Here is a 22,163-nt window from a genome sequence, read left to right on the forward strand (position 1 = left end):
CTCTCTCCATTCCTTTTTAACTTTGTGATCGATGAAATAATGAGACGAACGCTGGAGGGTCTCCAAAACCCTGGTGTTCAAATAGCCAGTGAAGAAAACCTTGTCTATCTGGAATGTGCAGACGACATCGTTCTCATGTTCGAAGAGGAGAAGACGCAAGTATTCTTGGATGAACTAACCAAAGTCATCCCATCCTTTGGTATGCACTTTGCACCTACAAAGTGTAAGGTCATGCTCGTGGACGTGCAGTCACTGAACACGCTACTTACAATTCAGAGAGAGGTACTGGAAGTTGTGTGGCGCTTTACGTATCTAGGAAGCCGTGTTTGTTCTGATTGTAGTGTGACAGACGAGGTGAATGCACGAATCTGCTAGGCTCGGGCCGCGTTTGCTAACTTGAGACACCTATGGCGTCAAAATGGTTTATCCCTGAATCTGAAGGGACGTGTGTATCAAGCTACAGTACGGGTTGTTTTGTTGTATGGCTGTGAGACTTGGCCTATTCGAGCAGCGGACCTGAGACGTCTTCAAGTGTTCGACAATCGTTGTCTCAGAACCATAGCTCATGTGAGTTGGTGTCGGCGAATCCGTAATGAAGCAGTTAGAAAGCGTGTTTTCGGTTGTGTGACGGGTACTTCCACTGAAGAATGTGTCCAGCACCAGAAGCTGCGTTGATTGGGATATGTGTTACCATCGTGTGAACCATCGTCTGCCGAAGAGAGTGCTGTTTTCCATGCCCAACTCAGAGTGGCGTAAACAGAGAGGTGGCCAACCCTTGACTTGACAGAGGAGTATGAAGTCTACAGACTTCATCAGTCCGTCAGACTTAATTAGTCTACAGACTGATTAAGCCAGTCAATTTCTAGGGCATGACGAACTTTCCTAGATCCATTGTTCAGTGAAGGGCTGTTTATCTCTTCTAGCTTGCAAACCTTTCGCAATCTCTTGAAGAGACACCAGCCATGAGCATGTGGACGAAAAAACGCCAAGAATAATTTGCATTCAAGAAGGCAGTGGAACGGCCGAGCCCCAGTTTTATTTCCAATGAAGGGAACAGAATCCTTCCCGGAAATGCATCCATGCGGGGAAGGCCTGGTGAAACAGGTATGAAAATAGCTTCTGTGCTCATAAAATCCTCCACCAAAAGCTGTGGGACAGATCGTTTGAGGCAGCCACAGTAAGTAGCCGTGCCGATGATACAATTATTATCATTTATCTACTAAAAGTGTGCACTTTTCAGCAAAGCTTCCATGATCAAACTGTTAGCATCCAGCTCATCGAGCCGAAGTAATAGGGCTAGAATTCATGCAAACTGAAGTCTGCTAAGAGATACTCGTTTTGTAGAACGTTGCACTTTCCGTGCGTTTTTGTCGTCAAACATCAGAACCCAAATAACCCTCAGGTAGCTTTGTGACGCCACCGTAATCAGCATCACATAAAGCTGCTTTTGAAATGCAACCTTCTTCAAGATTGAGGTGTGCTGTAAGTCGAATCCCACCGGATAAAGTTACCGATGAGATGCTTCTCTCTACATCTAGAATATGTGAGCGTGATTTACAGAAAGGTTCCACTTTTTTAGACATCTCTGTGCGTCCCAGTCTGATAAAAATCAACCATACCAGTCCACTGGTGACGAGGTAACGTGCAACCATTTAGGGGAAGTACGGCAGGCCGAGAAACACTACGCCGAGGGCGTTCAATAATTTCCATTAGTGTGCCTCCTGGTTGTTTTTGGTTCGCTGGACGTGTCCGATGCAAGTATGGCAACATTTTCTCGACAAAGACAGCAGCTTTTTTAATGTTAATCCTTCTGTAGAATCATTTTAAAAAGCTCGAGAGGCACCAAGGTTAGAAATGGTGAAACCTCTTCAGTCGAACAGCATCACAAATCATTCGATCTTTGGTCGAAACGCCTAAACACAACTCTAACTTGGTCCACCAAAACAACACTGGTCAAAAGGACAAGTAAGTTCCACATACTCTACGTTTGGTCAATAGATGGCAACTTTGTTACATCAGATAAACATTGTGTGATGAACGCTGAAGTGCACGGTCAAGGTCAACGTTGCGTGAACTCTGGATGTTGAAACGTTGCGCGTGTGGTGCGAACGTGAGAGGACATACACAGTACCCAAGACAGGCAATAACATTATGCGTAATCCCCCGGGACCGACACTTTGCATTGATGTTTATCACCATTATCATCCGACCGACTGTGCGTCGCACACTGATAGGTTTTCATACTCAATGTTCCACACTTTGGTCAAAGGCTATGTGCAAAACAAAAAGGGTGGCTGAACTTGTGTGGGTCTACGCAGCCCAGAGTCCGCAGTGCGGCCTCTTAGTGCTGAAAAATGGGTGCAATATTTTGGCCATTCTTGTCAAGCTTTCATTAGTTGTTTTGACTTATATTGGATGGGCTATTGAAATTTTCGGTCATCCCGGTCAGAAGCCTCTTACTAATTGAGAACTAGTCTACATGTTATTCTTCGATTGTCGCAGTTATTTCAAAAACTGGATTTTCTGGTGTGTTAGGTTTGTTCTATCTTGAAATCTCGAAAAACAGGAGAGGATTGATGTGTCATTTGTGTCAGACCAATTTTCTCTCCTGCATTAGCTCGGTTTCCTTCAGAGAAACTGGCTAGATATATATTTTGTGCTCAGTTCGCTAGCTTTCATGTATTTCATGCTTCCCGTTAGAACTCCGAAAACCTCGATGTGGTTTGCCGGTTCTCGGCTTGGACCAGTTTCCTTCTGTTTCAAGACGTTTCGAATGGCGGCGCATCAGGGAGCGATCCGGACCGCCTTCAGCTCCACTAACCATTTTTATCAGTACACTACGGAGATCTTGCAATATGTTCGATTAGATGTCCGTATCTACTTCTCAGGTTGGTCCACGCGGCAAGCGATGTCCACCCCACATCGGGACAATGGTCCTTGATATAACTCCTAGATCTGTACACGTCTTCCGTAATCTTTCACTATTGCCTTCCATTCAGACGATTCCCAATGGACTCATTATCTTCTTTCAGTTTTCAGAGGGTTTATCACCCCCCCCAGTACTATAATCTCTCCTAAACGGGGGATCGGGAGAGACCGGAAGCAGACCTCATGAGGACCAACTGTTGATCGTAGATGACTGTGAGATGCGGCTACCTTGCTCTCAACAGGCATAATCGGAGAGGCGTCACTCTCAAATTGATGCAGCTCGGTTTGTCCATCATTATTTCTCCGTCTGTTCCGAAACCGCGAATTTGTCACAATGTTCATCCAAGCTTTGTTGTATTACTTCTCTCCGGTAGGATTTATAACTCTAACAGCTTTCTTTCGGTGGCCAGAAGGTTTTGAATTAGTGTAGCTATGGTTTTCCGCAGTCCAAATTACGGATTTGTTTCTCTATTGTTTACCAGAAGAGTGTTTGATATACATTTTGTGTTGCAGATGCCGCATATTTCCCGATTTTTACTGACCCACTGCAAGTGTGTAATGTTAACATCATGACTGCGGAGCTCATTTCGGGTGATCAGCTCCACTCTTCGACCCAGAAGACTGGCCCACAGGGGTTTGGGCTGACATAACCTGAGGGAACCGAGAGTAGAGTATGAATATCTGATGCCGTTAGACTTTGGGTTCCAGAGAAGTATTTCGCCATACTTGGTAGTAAATCCTTAGTCATGACCGACCACTAATGATATCGCTGTAGGTATTCTGACCGAGTTTTTACGCCCATTCATTCGAACAGATCCATTCGAACAGAATTTGAAAAATACAACTTCTAAATGACACTAGTGACGTTCGGACCAGCAAGTTGGTATGAATGCTCGGAGATGCAATGCGGTAGATTAACTGACGGTCCTTTAGCGCCCCCCTAATTCCTTTATCTATGGCTTCATTCCAAATCCAGCATATCTTGATCGTGATAATCTCCAGTGTCATCATATTATCGTTGCGTCCAGTGGTCTCAATGTTCATATGTTCAAAGTGTGCGCCTGAAATTACTCCATGGTTTAGGCTAGATGCACCGATTTGCTTCTGCTGACCACGCACTCTACCTGTGCGATAATGTTTTGCGCTATTAAAATATTCAACCAGGGAAAAAAAGAAACCCTGACAAGTGATTTTCAGGTAGCCTATATCAAAACACCGAGAATCTGTGCACAATGTGCAGTCCCTTATCACATTCGTGGACTCGAGCAGATAAAGTAACGAAAATACTGGATCGGTCATTTCTTCAGCTGTCCCGTAAACACACAATATCTGTCAACCAAACAAAGCCGTTAACAGAGTCTAACGTCTGTCAAAACGAATGCCTGTGATCGTGAGTGGTTCGAAGCATTTCTCACTTCAAGGTAAACGCTTACTCTTCTTGAATACTCAGACTCACGCTTATGCCGGAACAATTTCCCGAATCTGGCTAGGGAGGTCACAGGTGGCTAGTCCATGGTAACTGTCACGATAAAGTTTTCAGGCTGCTTTGTGGTTTATCATGCTGACGTACCGTTATAGAATATGGTTTCAGATATGGGATGGCGTTGGAAAACGGAGGGAATTATTCTGGTCGAAGTGATCAATATCATCAACATGGAAGATAATGCTACGACAGGTATAGTTCCATGCATTCAGCAAATTGTTAAACTCATGGAAAATACCAACTCATTTGATATATAGCTAGATAGTTTGCTTCATTCCTGAAAATAAAAGGGTACCGACTTTCAATGCAGTTTTAGGAAAATGACTTCGTATGGCTCGAATGTAGTACCATCTAGCTAAAATGCTCCGAACAGACCAAAACTGTTCTTTCGTGTACTTCAATTTCTTCGGAACGCCTCTAATCACAGTGACCAGAAATGAGCTTATTACACTTTTCACCATTTGTCTTGGTATCAACTGTTTGACCAACACGGCTTAGGTAGGTGAACATATCTCACTGAAGCGGAACAGGTTCGAAACCCATGGCACTTTACCATTTTCACTAAACAATGCAAATGTTAAAATAGTGAGACTGAGTTCCGAGCGAAACTCAGTGTGAACCGAAGTGAGGTAGTTAAACTTAGATATACTTCGGACATCCAACTCATTCATTACTGGTAGCTGCATAGCACAGGTGGCAGTACCTTTAGTTGTCTATCTGATAGGTTGATGCTGGTGACGTTTGAACAGTCCGAGTGAGCAAAACAAACCTCAGTGATTACCGATTCACGAACACTCAGCCCTGCGTAGATGTTCTCATCAAAGAAGGTCCACATTTTCACAAGCGAGAACAAAAAATTTCTCCACTTTATATTAGGTCCTTTTTCTAAATTGGGATCCCAGGACCACCGGAATAGATTCTTTCACGTTCTTTGACATAGTGTAAGAATTATGCGAATTTTCCGTCAGTTTCCAAGCTTATTCCAAACATGTTTATACTGCTTTTTTGCTGATGAGTTTACTTTCAAACATACGTTTTAGATGTATACACGAAGTGAAACTAATATATATCATGTCAATTTGTGAACTCATTCTTAATCCTCACAACCCTGGGGATAAGTGGATGCAACGAAATATGGAAACTCTTCATGTATTCTACCATACTCAGCTAGCACGCTAAGAAGTTGCCAGTATATTTCCCCGGCAGAATGTGACTACCTAGTGTTCGATTCAATAAATTACTGATTTTTGAAGATGCTGAATGTCGAAGTTAGTGTGAGTAAATTGCCTGATGGCGTGCCAAATCATCATCAAAATAATTAATATACATTAGCACTTGATACGGGAATAAAATATATGCAAACTGGTAAACGAAAGGAATTCTATTCTATTATTTGCCAGAGAGGAATTCGCGAGCTATTCCGTGCATGCCATTCGTAGGCGGATGAAATATTATGTTCACAAACGTGTGATTAAAAGGTTCAGGAATCCAGTGCCTAGTCTTCTGATACAACACATAAAACTCATTGTGGGCCGCGTACCCTACTTGCATTTACACAACTCTGATTCAATGATTTCTGAGGTTCATTTCACCAACCTGAAAGCCAGTCTTGTTCGTATGACATTTGTCGTGCTAGAAAACTCAGTTAAGTATAACTGCCTTATGTCCACCGGATCAGCAATGCGCTTCAGCGTGAACAGTGGATGCATCGCTACATTTGGATCAAATCCTCTGCTGAACCAGAAAATACNTGCTGAACCAAAAATACTGAGTATTAAAGACTAACAAGCATATTGTTCGGGATCAAACTGTTCACTCAAAACAGAAGAGGAGGGATTGCCCACCCAAATCCGTACTCAAAACATCTCCTCGGGTGTTGACGAAACATTTGAAATGCACTCACAAAGCACCGTGAACAGATCAGTAACGCAGAATGTGACAGATATTGTTTGTCCTTGTTAAACGTTGTGTTCCGGAAGATATTTTGAAACATAATGCCTACCAAGTTTCTGGTGTCCATTCAGAGCTTCTAGTTCACTCTACCTTTTTCTTCAGACGAATCACCCGATGTGTGGAACTCCGCTTTCGCCATGATTAAGAAGACCATTGAGAAACTTTTTCTTGTTTCATTTCCAAGCGTCAGTTCACACTTGGGTTAGTCTTTACTGGTGACAAGTGCTAGCCTAGAACAATATTCTATGAACAGCATAGATCAAGAGTTCTGGGAAAGAGGGAAGTATAATAGGAATCGTCCGGACAATAGCATCAAGTAAAACTCACGAAATTTCGGAGTAGCTCACGTGAATAATCAGTGCATACGAAAGTCCTAAATATTCGTTTCCTACAACCTAAAACCGTATAGTCATTTGAACAGATTACGTATCCTATCTGTAGGATAGTTTCAACAACAGTTCATTCACAGTACAAATCTGATCACTTCATAGAATTCAGAATAATCAGACGAAAGTCCTAAATATTCGTTTCCTACAACCTAAAACCGTATAGTCATTTGAACAGATTACGTATCCTATCTGTAGGATAGTTTCAACAACAGTTCATTCACAGTACAAATCTGATCACTTCATAGAATTCACAATAATGATCTGTAGACTAAAGCATACCGAAATGCAACCTGTGACCACAATGTCGAAGTTATTCTAAAGTAAAGATTTCGGACTACACACGTTAGTCAGCTGAACATTTCGGGTTCACAACAAGATTTCCAGCACGATTTTCTATTGCACGTATGTCTGCACGTAAACAGAGGAAGGTGTTGTGAGTAAGGAAAATGAAGAAACACGGGTAAAATTAGCATTTGTGAGCGTGTGTAAAGTGTAAGTGTGTAAAGTAAGAGAAACTGATGGAAAATATTTCAAAACACTTCAACGCACAGGTTTCTTCGGTCCCATAAGGAAATACCAATGAGCTGATACCCAATACGACTTGGTTGGATCACAAACATGAGACGGATTCATTGATATACGCACATGATTTGCCAAACAAGGCCAGATCTGTATGTGATTATGGCTATGCCCTCTGCATGACTGTTGTCAAAATAATTCAGATGAAAGAATGGATTTGGTCGCCAAAAACGCATAATGGAAGGGCTGATCGAAAATGGTGGGTTAGGTTATGAAAATTAAAAGTGGAAAGAAACACATTTTTACCAAAATGTACATTTGTTTAAAACAACAGCGACTTTGAAAATATCCCAAGTGTTTCTCATCAAACGACCTTGGTGGATTTGCGAATAAATTTGAATCAGATTATACGATCATCTGGCATCCAACTCGTGGCCAAGAAAAAGGCGAAATCATCCACCGCGACAAAAATCCATTGTTGTTGGATGCATTGGTTCAGACAACCACCAGTGTATATGGGAAGCGAACGCATACAGATGAACCATTGAGCTCTCAGAGCAACAAACAGATGGACCACACAAAAACAGTTGCATTCAAAGTCTACCCAACAGAGGGAAACCGCTGTATGGTACAGCAAAAGTGAAAGGAGAGGAAAATCTTCTACATACAGTATTGCAAAATATCGCACACCCAATAAACAGTACCGGGTAAATCTTAGAGTAAAGGAGATATCAGCGACAGCAACCAAAACAGGACAGACAGGTGAGCGAATAGTGTTACCTCTATCAAAAACGCATCTAAACTGATGTTGAGAGTATTTCGAGCACAATACATTTCGGTGCGCCACCTTGATGAGACTGACTTCAAAACCAAGTGACGGAACTGGTCAATGTTATCTAGCAGAAAAGTGTGGCCAATCCAACAAGCACTGCACTGGACGGAACAGTATGCACAAGGCGACCATGAGAAGGAATGTTCCGCTTTCTTGGACTATCGCACATGAAGATGAAGTTTACCATGTCAATATGAGAGGCGTGACTATTAAGGCGTTCGGAGTTGACCATCAGGTAAGGAAATTTCTCGAGGGATTTCTAGACCTCAATAAACCAGCGTGGTGAACTAAACGTTTTTTCTTTTAACTCCACGAGCAAGGAATCACAAACTAAATGGGAAAACGCAAACACGGCTGAGCATCAAAAAAACGGATCAGACGAAAGCATCAACCGCGGGATAAGTTCATCATAGGTTACAGGATGCGAACCAGAGTTCGGCTATACGAAAGTATCTTTAAAATTCCTCATACGACTACTCAGCGGACGACCACATACGGAGAGCTCTTCCACATTTCTCAAAAATACACTACTGAAAACCAAAATTTTACAGCCAAATTGTCAAGATCAGTGAACAATAAGTCCACCATATTTTACTTCCATTTCCGTGAATCGATCCTCTTGGAAATTATGGAAACTATTTCTCCCGCAAAGCTGCTGGTGTCAGTGAGTCTAACAAGTAAAGTAGGTGTATACCAAACTGCATTACAAACCTGAATCTTGGCGGGCAGCTCGAAATATCCAACTTTATGTTGGACTACACGCGATCCATAAAAAGAGCAACAACTAAATCTGCTCACTGCCAATTTCGCTCTGCTACCAAACAACCTTGCTTTGATTCTAAGGCAACGGATTTATCTACCTAACTCAATATTTTTATGTTGCGAAGTTTCACTGTCTATGAAATAAAACACATTTTTCAGGCAAGTAGGGGGTGTTGTGGAGGAGGAAACCCCATGTGTTTTATACAGCAAGCCCGATTCCCATCTCGGCAAAGTTCAATAGGTCGGATAAAAAGATGACAAACTTCTACGGAGATGCCTTTTGCAAGTGACTATTCCAGTTTTGACCGGTCCCACCAAGCTTCTGTTATAGCCCCTGTGGGATGCCTTTGCATCGATCCACTTTATCTCATTCGAACAAATCGAGGAATAAAGACAGTGAGTTTATCAACATGACTTATTTTACTTTCAAAGTTTTATGAGTATCAAGTCTGGATGTACGTATTATCCTAATATTAAATGACTACTAAAACAAAGCAACACAAACCAGCGCACTTCAGCTGCAAAAGTACACACCAGCGCGGCTTGTGGATTCAGACATGTTTTCCTTTTGGTGGTGGCTTAATTTCGTATTATTATATGCAAGTGACATGTACGTTTCCAACTTCTCGTGAAGCAAATTAATAAAGTAATACCGTTTCAAATAAACTAGAAAGTTCACTCCACGATTTGTTAGGTGCGAATAAAAGTTTTCTGGGGCCGGGCCACTTGGCGTGCTTGAAAAGCAGATAACAGATGTCATTATCACCTGTTCAAAGAAACCTCGAAGTTAGCTGTACTAGAGCGCTTGGGTTTGAATGAGCTTTAATAAACAATCGATTGGCTTGACGATGAAGCAGATGGACAACGGCTTTCCCTAGAAATCCTTAGGCAGTATGATAAATCAAGAGGACAGTGGTTGCATTTTGTTTGTTACACAAAGCCCTCTCTCGCATTAGTTTCGTTTCACTGCAGTGCGCAAAAAGGTATTTGTCTTTTGAAGAAAGTTTTAGTGGTTCTGGTTGTATAAGTAGTGATTGTTCTGTCGGCTGAGCTTGGAAATTCTGTCACAAAAACCTCGTCGTCAACCTGTGTGGTAGAATATTTTGCGTCGTTTTTACGATCAAGACTGTGTGTAGGCGTCGCGTCGTGTAGTTTCGTGTATATGTGGTCTATGCTAGCCAGACTTCACCTTTGGGTGACACATTGACGCTTCGATAAAAAAAGAACCAGTGCACTCTCCCGCGCACCGATAATGTTCTCCTCACTGATGATGAATACATTGCAACCGAATTACTTGGCTCGATAATCAAGCAGTCCCTTTGAAGATGTTCTATGCTCAGTGAGTGTTTCCTCTGATTTCTGCTTTGTGCTTGATATAAAAGTATCTCAGCTTACCTTACCAGCCACCATCTATCTCAAATTTCCTTCGGTACACTTTGTTATTTTAAGACGACACATAAACGCCGTGGAAAATAAGCAAAGTTTCAAGGCAGATATTTCTGCACATCCCAAAGGGTTTACTGCCTTAATAAACTTCACCATAACGCGAATCTGGTAACCAAATCTGTCACAAAGTGTGGCGAGTCTTAAAATAGCCGCAGATCAACTTCGGGTTCTTTCAAACTCGCCGTTTACATGCTCAGTCGAGAATTTATCGGCCTCTTATACTGCTGTGGTGTATCAACACAACTATTGATCGCACTCCCACGGACAACTTAGCATCAGAATTGTATAAGAACAAATGGCGCGTGACATTAGGCAAAGGTTGTGTTCCTGACCACTAGTTAAAATTTTCACTCAACCAGTGAGCTGGCATTCGCACCAAATTAGCGTTTACTGATTTCCTCTACTCCAGGAAAGTTCCCTGTTGCTGACAGGCACCCGAAGTCACATCGGCATCCAAAGTGAGGAAAACAATTTTAGGTCATTCACCGGCACTATCTTCCTGAAGAAACAGGGATCCTGAATTGAATGACTGTACAAAGTTGCACACCAATTTTCATACTCTCTCTCGTTTCACGGTAAACACTGCTGCATGCCTATTTCACTCGGTCAGCTAACCAGAGATGAAGTGCTCCTGCTCTCCATCGACTACGCACTGACAGAATAATCATTTCAGCATTTAACCGAATCAGTCGATGAATCAGGCCTGACCAAACAGACCGGTTACTACTTCGCAAACCGTACAAAACAATTCAGAGGCATTGGTGGCCGTTTCCATTCATCAGTGCGCTTATTTGTATCTCCCTATTCTTGTAAATAGGGGACACTTCCGATTGTGACTTTCTCGTGCAGTGCGAATTCACAGAGCACACAGACGGGATGTGACAATAACGAGCCCAAGGTAACCTGCACCTGCATCTAACTGGTTAGGTGATTACTTTCTTACTCTAATTGCCTGAAGGCCTTGGCGGTATCAATTTCTCTCAAATTCAGTTAATGTCACAGTGACCTCTCCAGTATTCATCGCCATTCCACTGCTTTCACTGTCCTTTTAAGAAGGGCTTCTTTGGTGAACTGTCTGGGTATTAGGCTTTCTGGTAACCTTTGTTGGTCTCTTTAAATCAAAGTTGTTTTCTGGAATCCAACGTCAAACTTTTCCTGCCGTACTACTCATACTGTTTTCCGTTCCCTTCAAACTTCTTCAAGGATCTGTTACTTTTTGTATACTCAACTACATTATTTATTGTTCATCTTTACGGTTCTCGAGCTTCCTTATTATTAGTCAGTAAAACACTTCTCAAGGTTCAGGGAAATTTCGCGAATAACTTGGCTGACTTCGCACTGACTGGTAATTTAGATGCTTTTTCTAAATCCATGAACAAACTGCAGACTACTTTTCGACAATCGAAATCAATTAAATTAACATTAGAAAAATATTTCAACCACACCCACCAAAAATTCCACTTACCGTAAAACCTTGCTATTTTCGAGTATTCCTTACTACCATCAATAGCAAACTTGTGTAAGTCTTTCATTGGTGGATATTTTACGTGATTTTTCTGAGTACGCCGAAACACTTCTTCATCCTCATGTGATAATATGCAAGAATTTGTGCATTGCATTTTGCTTTGCCTAACCAAACTTCAATGAATTGGTTCTGAAGAGAAACCTGAGCATTCGAAAAGCTCCTTTGGTTTTTCATCCATTGATTCGTTCATCTGCTTGGGAGAGGCAGCATACTGTCCTGTAAGCTCCACCAGGTTACACAACTTCAGCAATGATCAACGTCCCACACTGTGTTGTGTCAAAGAGGATGTTTCAACCATGTATCTTCTTCCACTTTGTATCCTGAAAAAATTCCTGTTGAACAGTAGCGCCATCCAACGATAGGCTTTCTGATCCATTTTTCCTGTCAATTTAACTAGAATTACAAAGTGTTGCGCATTCCTTTTCTGTCTGGCTTCTGTTTGATAGAGTGGACAGTGTTCATTTACATCCTATGTCATCAAGTGCCGCAATTTATCATCCATAGCGGTACACTTTGTTCAAGGAATTCTGCGGATGCATAAATCACGTAAAAAAAACAGTGGTTTTGTTTGAGTTGGAGTGAAGATGGTTCTCCCTCGCACTGCATTCGGCTTTATAGGAACAAAGCATTTTTGCGCCATAAGTGATGCTCTGTGATTTTGGTTAGTTTCATTCAAACGAAAGTGAACGCAATGTGAATGCATGCGAACGAAACTCAGTCAGGCTAGGTCTACTACGGGTACAGCCCCAACAACAACCTATCTCACTTGTTTATTCTCTTCATAAATCCGTCGACGTAATTTAAGTGTACAATGGGAAATGCTAATTTTGGTGCAATTGTCGCAAGCTGCAGTTTTATTTTTGTAGAAACACCCGAGGGTTCGTAGAACTTCCTAACATGTTTAGTCCTGAAGCCATTTTCATTGAGAGAAACCGAGTTTTATGTTCAATCGTTAAAGGTACATCAAAATTTAAGTGTCGTAACTTTGCGCAGTGTACACAGAAGACTGACACAATAATGCCGGGTTTCACAAGATAATTTATTTCATTTATTGTGAGCAGAGGAGTGGATTAAAGCGGTATCGTACAAAGTCTACAAACTTGTCCTCGACTTCTTACAGTCAAGTCATTTTCAGTCGATTCGGTACATTTCTTTCTCCGACTGCCGTCTTTTTGGCTTAGCCGCCACGAAGTCCAAAATAGGAAAGACTTATCAAGAACACAAAGAGTGTACGGGTTTCACAGTGGGTCAGCATATTAATCTAATAAACTCCCCCTGGGCGGCCATATTACCTTGCAAAACAATCAAAAGGTTTTCATAGCTAGGTTGTGTCTGTGCACGGGAGTTGCCAGTAGAGAGACGTAGTATTTCTGGCTCGTTCAACTGAAAATCGTTCGTGCGTTAGGGTAAAATAACGGTTCCAAATCAGGTAGTCAGTTTCAAGCAAAATCAAACCGTCTTTCAACGGAGTTAGTTTGGCATTCTATGTTCATTTGGCATTTCTATGTTCTTTGGCATTAGGCGTCTGGAGTGTTGCAATGTCGCACCACCATGTTTCTCTAGGAATAGGAGTCCGTGTTCTAGTTCTGTGGTTTCCAGTCGTCCAATGCACATTTACCCTGTTCAGAGTAATGCTAATATCCTGTTTCGTGACAAAACCTTCGCAAGCTAATTGCGAAGCTAAGTGATGAGTTTAGCGGTCATCAGATCAGAGCATTGCAAGTGAGTCAAATGGTTCGATACTGGTTGTCATCGTGATTTTAAGCCTCTCTCTGAATGCGGAAGCTTCCAGCTAGACGGAACAAGGTCGCTGTGACCTAAATCCACCACATGTCAAGCCCATTCAAGATGGGACAGGCAGTGTATTCAAGCCTGGCAGGCAACGGTTGCTGCGCTGTACCTAGGACTTGAGTTACGATAGCCATTAGAAGAACCTTTGCTTAAAACAAGCTGCATTCAAGACAGTGCGCTGAAAAAGCGGTAAAACGAACGGGAAGAGAACTTTGATCTGAATGCTCCAAGTGGACTACTTAGCATCTGGAGGTGTTCACAGTCCGAACCTATTGTTCACGATACAGTGCTTGTTTTTATTGAAACCGAAGTCGGTGAAACACGCCTTCAGATGTGAAAAAATGGAAAATTCAGTTACGCGTTGGTCACTACGTTCTAGGTCTTCTTATTCGGATACTGATCAATAGATGTTCAATAATAATGCCAAAAAAACCTCAGTACGTTTGGCAGACCTCACACAAAGGCGTTTGTAGTCCCAAAATAAACGGGTTTTCAACAAGGTCACTGGCACTGACGATGTGTCGATTGTGATGATAGTGTCCATTTTCCAAACCACTTATAAATTCTCAACGTGAAGCGAATAGAGAATAAACATCTGTCTTTATATTTCCTACGGACCATGTAAAATGATTTCCACCCAATGTGACCACTGACGATTGCAGACGATTAGTTGGGAGGGTTAAATGCTATAAATATGTGGCAACCAGAAAATGAAACCAGCGCAATAAACTTTGAAGAGACTGACAAAGTGTTCTTTTAGGAAAAATCCACGTGTGAAGGACGCGGGGCGCACTGTATTTGTCACGTATCTAACAGTTTTTCAGTTAAACTTCCGTAGTATCTACATTCACTTCCCTCTTCAGTCAAACGAACCTTACCAGATTTGTTGATCGGGTGGAACTAGGTGCATGGTAGAGTATGCGGTCGACCTGCCGCATCTCGCACGGTGGTAGTAGGCCGAAATGAGACTCTTGTTCGAACCCACGACAAACTCTGGGAAAGGGTATACGTCGTGATGCATGATATAATGCAGTCAGCCGCTTCATCTATGAAGGGTGGATAATTCTACTTGAATACGCCGTGCAATCAAAAACGCCTTGGATAAAATGATTTTCATTGGGGCACGCTCCGTCGTATACATTTTCAGATGAATTTGTTGTATTGGAGATGCGGATAATTGCTTCATTGAGACTGGGAAGTGAATTGACGAACCCTAAAATCCTTACAATGGCGATTCTGAGGTACGGTGGAGTAGTTGCGGCGAACAGCACAAAATCAACATTCACAAAACAGAGTTCGTATTGAGTGGTTCGAATCTCCACATAGGATCGTAAAAGGAGTATGCATCAGACCATTTTACGCATGGATTTACAGCGTCTCTGAAAAAACGCAGAGGTGAATGTGAGGTAGCGTATCAGCAAAATCTCTACGTCGTGAATGTCAAAATGGACCCGAATGCATTTACTTACTACCACTGAAGTTTCATCATCCTCCGGGAAATCCCTGACCTGGGCACTTCATCTTTCTTCGTGACTTGCTCGCTTCCCTAGGTCACGTGGTAAAAGTGGAGCATTTATGCTACTAGCTCCAATCAGGTTTGACAGGAGCAAACCACACGTCAAGTTGCCCTGAGATATCAGCTTCATTTAAGGCTAAACAATAACTGCTGTTTCGCCTTTGACCGCTTTGGTGGCGGGAATGTGACCTGTAGGTTTTCAGATCATCCGGTCCGATAAATCTTTACCGCTTTGGGGCGGTAATGGGAACCAGAGGTTTTCAGATCACCCGGTCCGATAAATCTTTAAGAAACCAAAGTTTCTGCGTGTCATGTTCTGCGCCGCCTGGAGTAGATAGTTTTTAGCCCTAGTGTTTAATCTGTCACAACCATAATCAAGAGGGCTATTTATCGGGTCAGAGGAACTCTAACATTATCGGCAGTTCCCCAATAATATCACATTAACCCGTAGCACAGTGATTATTCCTGCACCGCGCCATTCGGTTCGAACTCCAAAAATGATGTAAGCGAACATTCGCTGAATGCTTTTCGTTATATCTATGGCAATTTAAGTTAAGCTGCCTCGGCATCATTTGCAAGGTACCTTGATAGAAACCAAAAGTTAATCGATACGTACTAAGATGGCTCGAGCTCAAAATAAAATCTCTAAAAGTAAACTTAGGGGTTTAGGGCTTCAGTGGACATTTTACTAGTATCAGTCTGTCGGAGCGATTGGCTATACATAGACCCAAAATACACACGCAGTATTCGAGCATAATGTTCACGATAAAAGACTACACTTGTCAGTCTGCCAATCGGCATGCTTCCTCCGTTGTCTACTTAATGAGACCAAATAGGCGGTGCATACTTGGCAGCAAACGGCGACATCTACGTAGTCTGACCCCGCTTCAGACGGCAACAGGCAACATGAAAAGCGAGTCACTGTCGGACAGAATTCGTTGTGCTGGTTATTTGTCCGGTTTCCCATGGAAAACCACTAGCGGCAGGCAAGTTTCCAGCATGCAGGACAATCAACTGAGAAAGGATCAGTCGCACGCAGTGCGTCGCTTGGTAATCGAGTGAAAAAACCGTCTTCATTCGATCGGAGTTCACTCATTTTGCATTTGTTGTTTATTCTATCCCCCAGGACCATGAGCGCGGTACAAGTGGTATCTGGCAAGGCTAACGCTGCTTCCATTCGTTTGAAAAACCGACTGAAGCTAAATGACAAATAATAGATTGGGCATGAGATAAAAGTGAGTTTCACTTTTCATCCGGTATATGTCTGTAGGCTTCGCGTGAGCACAAAAGTTTGACCCACTTGGAGAGCACAAGATCGGTGAAGGTGTGTGAAGTGTGTATCTCATGCCTCGCTTATATCCGAACCAGTTGGGACACCATACGCATAGCAAATTCGCGTCAACGTCTTTGATAAAGTGAAACCACCAAAACTTTTGGGAGTATGCTTGTACAAAGAGAGATGAAGGACGATCCACGGCATATTTTTCTGGTTGCACTGTGTGCGACTCTAGAAGAAACCCGATCGGTTAAACTACTTGTTACAATTGGTCTTATCGTAAAGAAAAAACCGACAAGAAATAGCAAAAGAAAAAAAGAAGATATGCGTGCATTTTTCCACGATTCCTAGTGATGGTGATTGGTTTGGTACCTTCTTGTTACAATGCACACTGCGGATTGTCGAGTAAAGATAAATAAATATGATTATTCTTCAACCCTTCTGAGGTTTTCATGCATGACTAGAAAGATATCATTTACGAGATGTGACCGTGTCTGAGTCGACAAGTGTGGACAAAATATCTAGCCCCCAATAACCGCCGACCAATACTATATCATGATCATTAATATCCGTAGGTGGCAAAGTTGCGACGGAGTTTGAGGGCTCTAAGATAAGAATTGAAACTCCTTTTCAGTAAATTTTTCGTAAACTTATCAGATGTTTTTGGCCAGATTCTCTCGAAGAATCAACGGTCAATAATACATTAGGAAATGGATTCAGAAAAGTGTTAGATTCACGCGCATCGGGTGCGAGATTATGAACGCGTCAAACCAGCAGGTGGAAGTCCACCATAGATGATGTTTGTTATTCTCATACTTCCATAAAAATTTGATTTAATTGCTGTATTGCTCAACCTGGATTCGGAACCTGCTAACTGATTACTGATTTCAGAGCTGATAAGACAGTCTGCAGGATAGAGGTTATCACTGAATCTACCAGCATTGAGACAAGTTCTGCTTGTGATAGGGAGTTAAAACACTTCAAGTACTAGTAACAGCGTTCCGCGCGTCTTAGTGTGACCTGTGACTCATCAATAATGTGAACCGGTTTTTTTGCGTGACAAGTGAATTCGGGAATAACTGTGAGACGCTCGTACTATGCAGAGACTAACCGGCATTTACTAGTATCATGCATTTTCACGCGGAATTTTCGTGAAGGAATCGGTGCGGGTTTTGTTGGCCAGAGGAAGCACTGTACATGGATATTCAAAGGAATCCAACTTTCAGTATTCTAACCAAGCTAAATTCGATGGCCCTATCACACAAATCAAGCTACTAATTAGGTGTTGGCAGGGTGGAAAACCTTATTCCCATTTAGGACCTAATTACACATGACGATCACCAATCGCACACAATCTTTAATGTTCATGTTTACTCCATTTATTGACTTTCACTATAGTTTGAGGAAAACAGAGGATTACCTGAAAATCTTACAGAATGGTGTCTCTACGATTTTGCCGATGAAGCTCTAACAAATGGTTTTCAGTTCAGCAGGCGGTCGCCGCACTGTTTTGCAACAAATCACTGGTCGCTGATCGAGCTGTTGATCTGCTGTCAGGTGCAGTATGGTCAATTATCAATCACAATGTCAATTCCAAAACAACAAAGCTCATTAACTCAACTTACATGTGTAAATAAGAGATCCAGGTATCAGCTTAATGTTGGCGACATACGAGAAACAGGTGCTTTACGCTTTGTCCACAGGCATCTGTCGAAAGTACCCAAAAGATTATCGGGCTAATTAGTCCGGTTGATAAGCAATCAACATAAATCGGGCATAAACGCGTCCCTGGAACAAGGTTGTTTCTGCGCGTTTGAACTAGTTAACTGACGTCTGATATGCCCAGTTGTATTTGGCAATGTTCCAAGGGTCTACTTTTGGCCGACGTTCAGCGCTTTTACCTGGCTGAAAGATACCGTGAATAATTAGAAGTTGGTTAGCGCTCACCAATAGTAAATTTGAGAAAAAGAGCGAGGAAGCACGAAGGTCAAATAGGAGAAGGAGGAATTGGAAAATATCCATTATAAATCGGCTCTCTAACCACAGGTTCACCCATCGCCGATAAGAAGATCTGAAGAGGGACTGAGAATATTGGCTGTCCATTGTTCAGTAAGCGTTGTTCAATCTAGAAATTATTTGTGCGGCTTCAGTTTTACACGATCAAAACTTGTGGTGTTTGTAACGAAACAGCTTTGCGTATAGGTCCAATCCCATTCGGCCAGTTAGAAAACACCACTGCGTACGGGCAATTGCGAAATACATTTCAAGTGGCCATGAATGTGGGAAAGACAAAAACCAAGCCAACAATTAAGTGTCAGAACAGTTTTGATCAGATCCTATCTTGTCCACTGATCAAACGCTCATCAGAATGAAAAAAAACGTACAGAAGAAAGAGATTTACCTCTAGGGTGGTCAAAAGCAAAGTTGTGTCGATTTATTCAAAATTCGGGTTAGAACGTGCACTGTGTTTCCTCTAAATCGAGTCATTTTCGCAAGCTGTGAATTTAGCATCCACAGTACTACTCATCACATGGTAATACAACAACCTCCGACTAAAGAGTACCTAACATCCATCAAATGTATTTGAACAAGGAATTAATTAAACTGTTAATCGCCGCGTACACCTTTGCGGTTGGTAACAGCTTTGTGCTGCAGTGAATGGCGTGAACTCTCAGCCAGAGCAAAGCATTGCCAATCATGCCACATTCACTGTTCAAGTAGCTAGTAAAGAGGAAACGCACAGCATCGCCAACCCTGCTAGTCAAACCACTTCCTTACATACAATTTCCATCCATATACACGTAGAAATATGATTCTTTGTTTGCTTTAATGTTGTTTGTATCCGCAATATAATTTGCAACTCCTAAGCGGGTGTTGCAGATACCAAGCTAGGCTAACTACTTTCTACTTACGAGAAACACCAGTCGGTGACACCAAAATTATTCGTAAGTTCGAAATTTTACTATATAATTTTACTATAATTTTACTACAATGCAGAATCATTTCCCCCCTCAATATTGTTCTATTTTTTGGAGGTGTTTCATAGAGTGATCGTCAATCGAAGCATCAAAATGTCATTTCAGAGATTAGCTAAATGACTGGGTGAGGTTGGTAACAAACTATCACCCGCCTATAAATAAGAAAACATCGGATAAAAGAAAACCCTGCAAAAAGTCCATGACTTTGGGAGAGAGTTACTTCTTCGCTCAAGTCATTTGATAACTGGGTGCCATTCGCACAAAGATATCCAAACGCAGAATCAAATTTCACTAAACGATTTTCAGTGACCTTCTTGGAACACATGTTTCTCTTCTATACACTTCTTGTGGCTGGAAACGCCACTCTGAATAATTAGACGGTTTGCCCATATGGGACAGAACTGCAACCCAAACACGAATGAGTTTGACTGGTCTTCCGAAATCGTGGATAGAGAAGGGATTTAGCGGCGGCAAGCCACAATCAATCCAAGCTTCCAAACACTGCCACAAACGCTCATTCAGGCCATTCACATCGATTAGCATAATTGACTTTGAGCGAGCCACCCAGGTACGGTGGGGACCAAGCGAACCTTATCCTAGAAGGCGGGTCGCAACAGCGTTACCCAGACTTCTCGTAATCGGCTCATACCCCTCTCTCGGCATAAACGTTGATGACACCTCTTCATGAACCATTCCGAATTGGCCGCGGAACGATGATTCAGCATGCGAGATACATAGGCAAAACCCCGAACTTTAGTGATGTACGTACACTCCGATTGAAGCCTCCACTTCCCTATCAAACACTTTCCTCGTTGTCTCGTCGGGGAAACGTTGTCACCAGTTTACATGTGCTATGGTTGTGAGATAACGGTTATTGAGAACCTGAAGGCTCCCACTTCCGCTTTTCGAGCAGGCCATGTCTCAATCATGCAATAAGAAAGCTCGTACTGTAGCCTAATAAGCATACTTCTTGAAACTGATGGATATGTTATTGCCGCCTTAGTTGTCTCAAGTTGGCAAACGCGACCGGAGCCTCATGTTTTACGTCAGTTTTGGAATTAACACAACTTTCAAGATACGTAAAAGCCGCATCACTTCGACCGCTTCACCTTGGGTGGCGTGTTAAACAACAGTATGTCCTGGAGCCTGAAGTTACATTTTGTGAGAGAAAGCCGCATGTCAAAGGACGAATTGGTCTTTATCACTTCATCACAGAGCACAGCTTTTTGTATTCTTCGAAGACGAAAACGGTATTGTCCATCAGTTCAAGACTGACAGGGCTTTCTTCAAAAGCCGTCTGAACACCAGGATCCTGAATAACTTCCAACCTTCGTCCCAATACCTCGTCCATCACCGAATTCAATACAGATGGAAAAAGTTTGTATAGTTGTTGGACAACAGTTTGTTCATGGAAGCTTTTGGGGAGCTGTCGGTCTAATTTCAGACCCAGCAGTTCAAGATAATAGTGTTGGTTGTGTGAAAAAAACTTTCATGGTATTTCTTTCTAAGGGAGCACGATAAGGAGAACGGATCGGTTACCTGAGTCTAATTAGCCCTGTGCATTACTTATACATGTGCTGTTATTCTGGCATCTGACATACAGTGTAGATTTGGTCAACGAAATTCATACCAGGCTGGAATTCTGCTTGCGTCTATCCAGTCGGTGAATGGCGGAGCAACACAAGGTTGCGGAAGACGAGTGATGTCTACCAGTCCCTTTTTGAAAGTGAACACTACCATCGATTCTTCCCAGTTGTCTGAGACAATTTTTTCCCAGATGCTGGAAAAATGGTCACATACTAAGCCGCGACGTATCCTCGCACGATGAAGAGGCGATTGAAACCCAGCTTCTAGGCTAGGCGAAAGGTTGAATTCCATATGATCAACGGCCAAGGTAACTATTCATCCCATATACCACTCGTTCTTTCATTATTCTTTAACATTCTTGAAATAATTGAGTTGCTTAGTTTCAGTAGTATGCATATTCCCGTGGTTACCCGTTTTTTGACTGAACAAAATTATCCGAATTTTGTTTGAGAGCATTTTCCCTCGTATGTATCCACTCAAATCAGCGTCCCGTGAACAATTAAAAGTGCAGATAATTCTATGGGTTTTTTTCTCTTAACTCAACTAATGCAACTCTTACCCTACGACAAGTATGATGTATGGATAAAGAACGTACTAATCATACAACCGTATCTGTGTGAAATATTCAAAAGCTGAACTATTTTTAGTACCAAAAATGCGTATCATAGTTGACTAACAACTAAAATTGGCAACCCCAAACTGCACCTTCCTCTAATAAATGGATAAAAACCAACTGCCATGGTGCACTATATGGCAGTCCCCTGTTTTTGATCAAACTGTGGTCCGTTCGCGCTATAACCCACAGTCCACAATATATGGAAGGACTTTTCCAAGATCCTACAGTCTTTGGTCACCAGAGAGGTTCAGAAAGGTCCAAGTAAGTGGCAAACACAATATCCAGTCATATCTTGAAACAAGTGCTTCTTCTTTGCAACGCACTGCTCGTAAGGTTGCTGAAAATTCGTCGACAGCCCACGACCGGTTTCGCCCTTCTTGAGACTCATCAGGTAGACGCAGTCCCCGAGTTTCCGTCAACCTTATGTTCTGCTTGAAACTAACTTGCACGAAATTAGCGATTAAACACTCATTTGCAAGTGACTGAAACATGAGGCGGCCTGATACAGAACATTTAGTTGTCTAGAAACATCACAAACTAGAGATTCAGCTGGGTTCCAGTT

At 42.2% G+C, this 22,163-nt stretch overlaps 1 protein-coding gene across 1 annotated transcript in view; it reads left to right on the plus strand.

Moving 5' to 3' along the window:
• The window catches only part of T265_05830 (hypothetical protein), a gene marked incomplete at both ends in the record, with an annotated part of 99,814 nt that overhangs the window by 61,270 nt on the left and 16,381 nt on the right, over positions 1-22,163 (plus strand). The window contains 2 exons of the mRNA XM_009170937.1: positions 1,817-1,965; positions 6,467-6,565. Of these exons, the coding sequence (XP_009169201.1) occupies positions 1,817-1,965; positions 6,467-6,565 (248 nt within the window). The remainder of the gene's footprint in view (positions 1-1,816; positions 1,966-6,466; positions 6,566-22,163) is intronic.

Source organism: Opisthorchis viverrini (genome assembly GCF_000715545.1).
Source record: "Opisthorchis viverrini unplaced genomic scaffold opera_v5_112, whole genome shotgun sequence".
In the NCBI taxonomy this organism is placed as follows: domain Eukaryota; kingdom Metazoa; phylum Platyhelminthes; class Trematoda; order Opisthorchiida; family Opisthorchiidae; genus Opisthorchis; species Opisthorchis viverrini.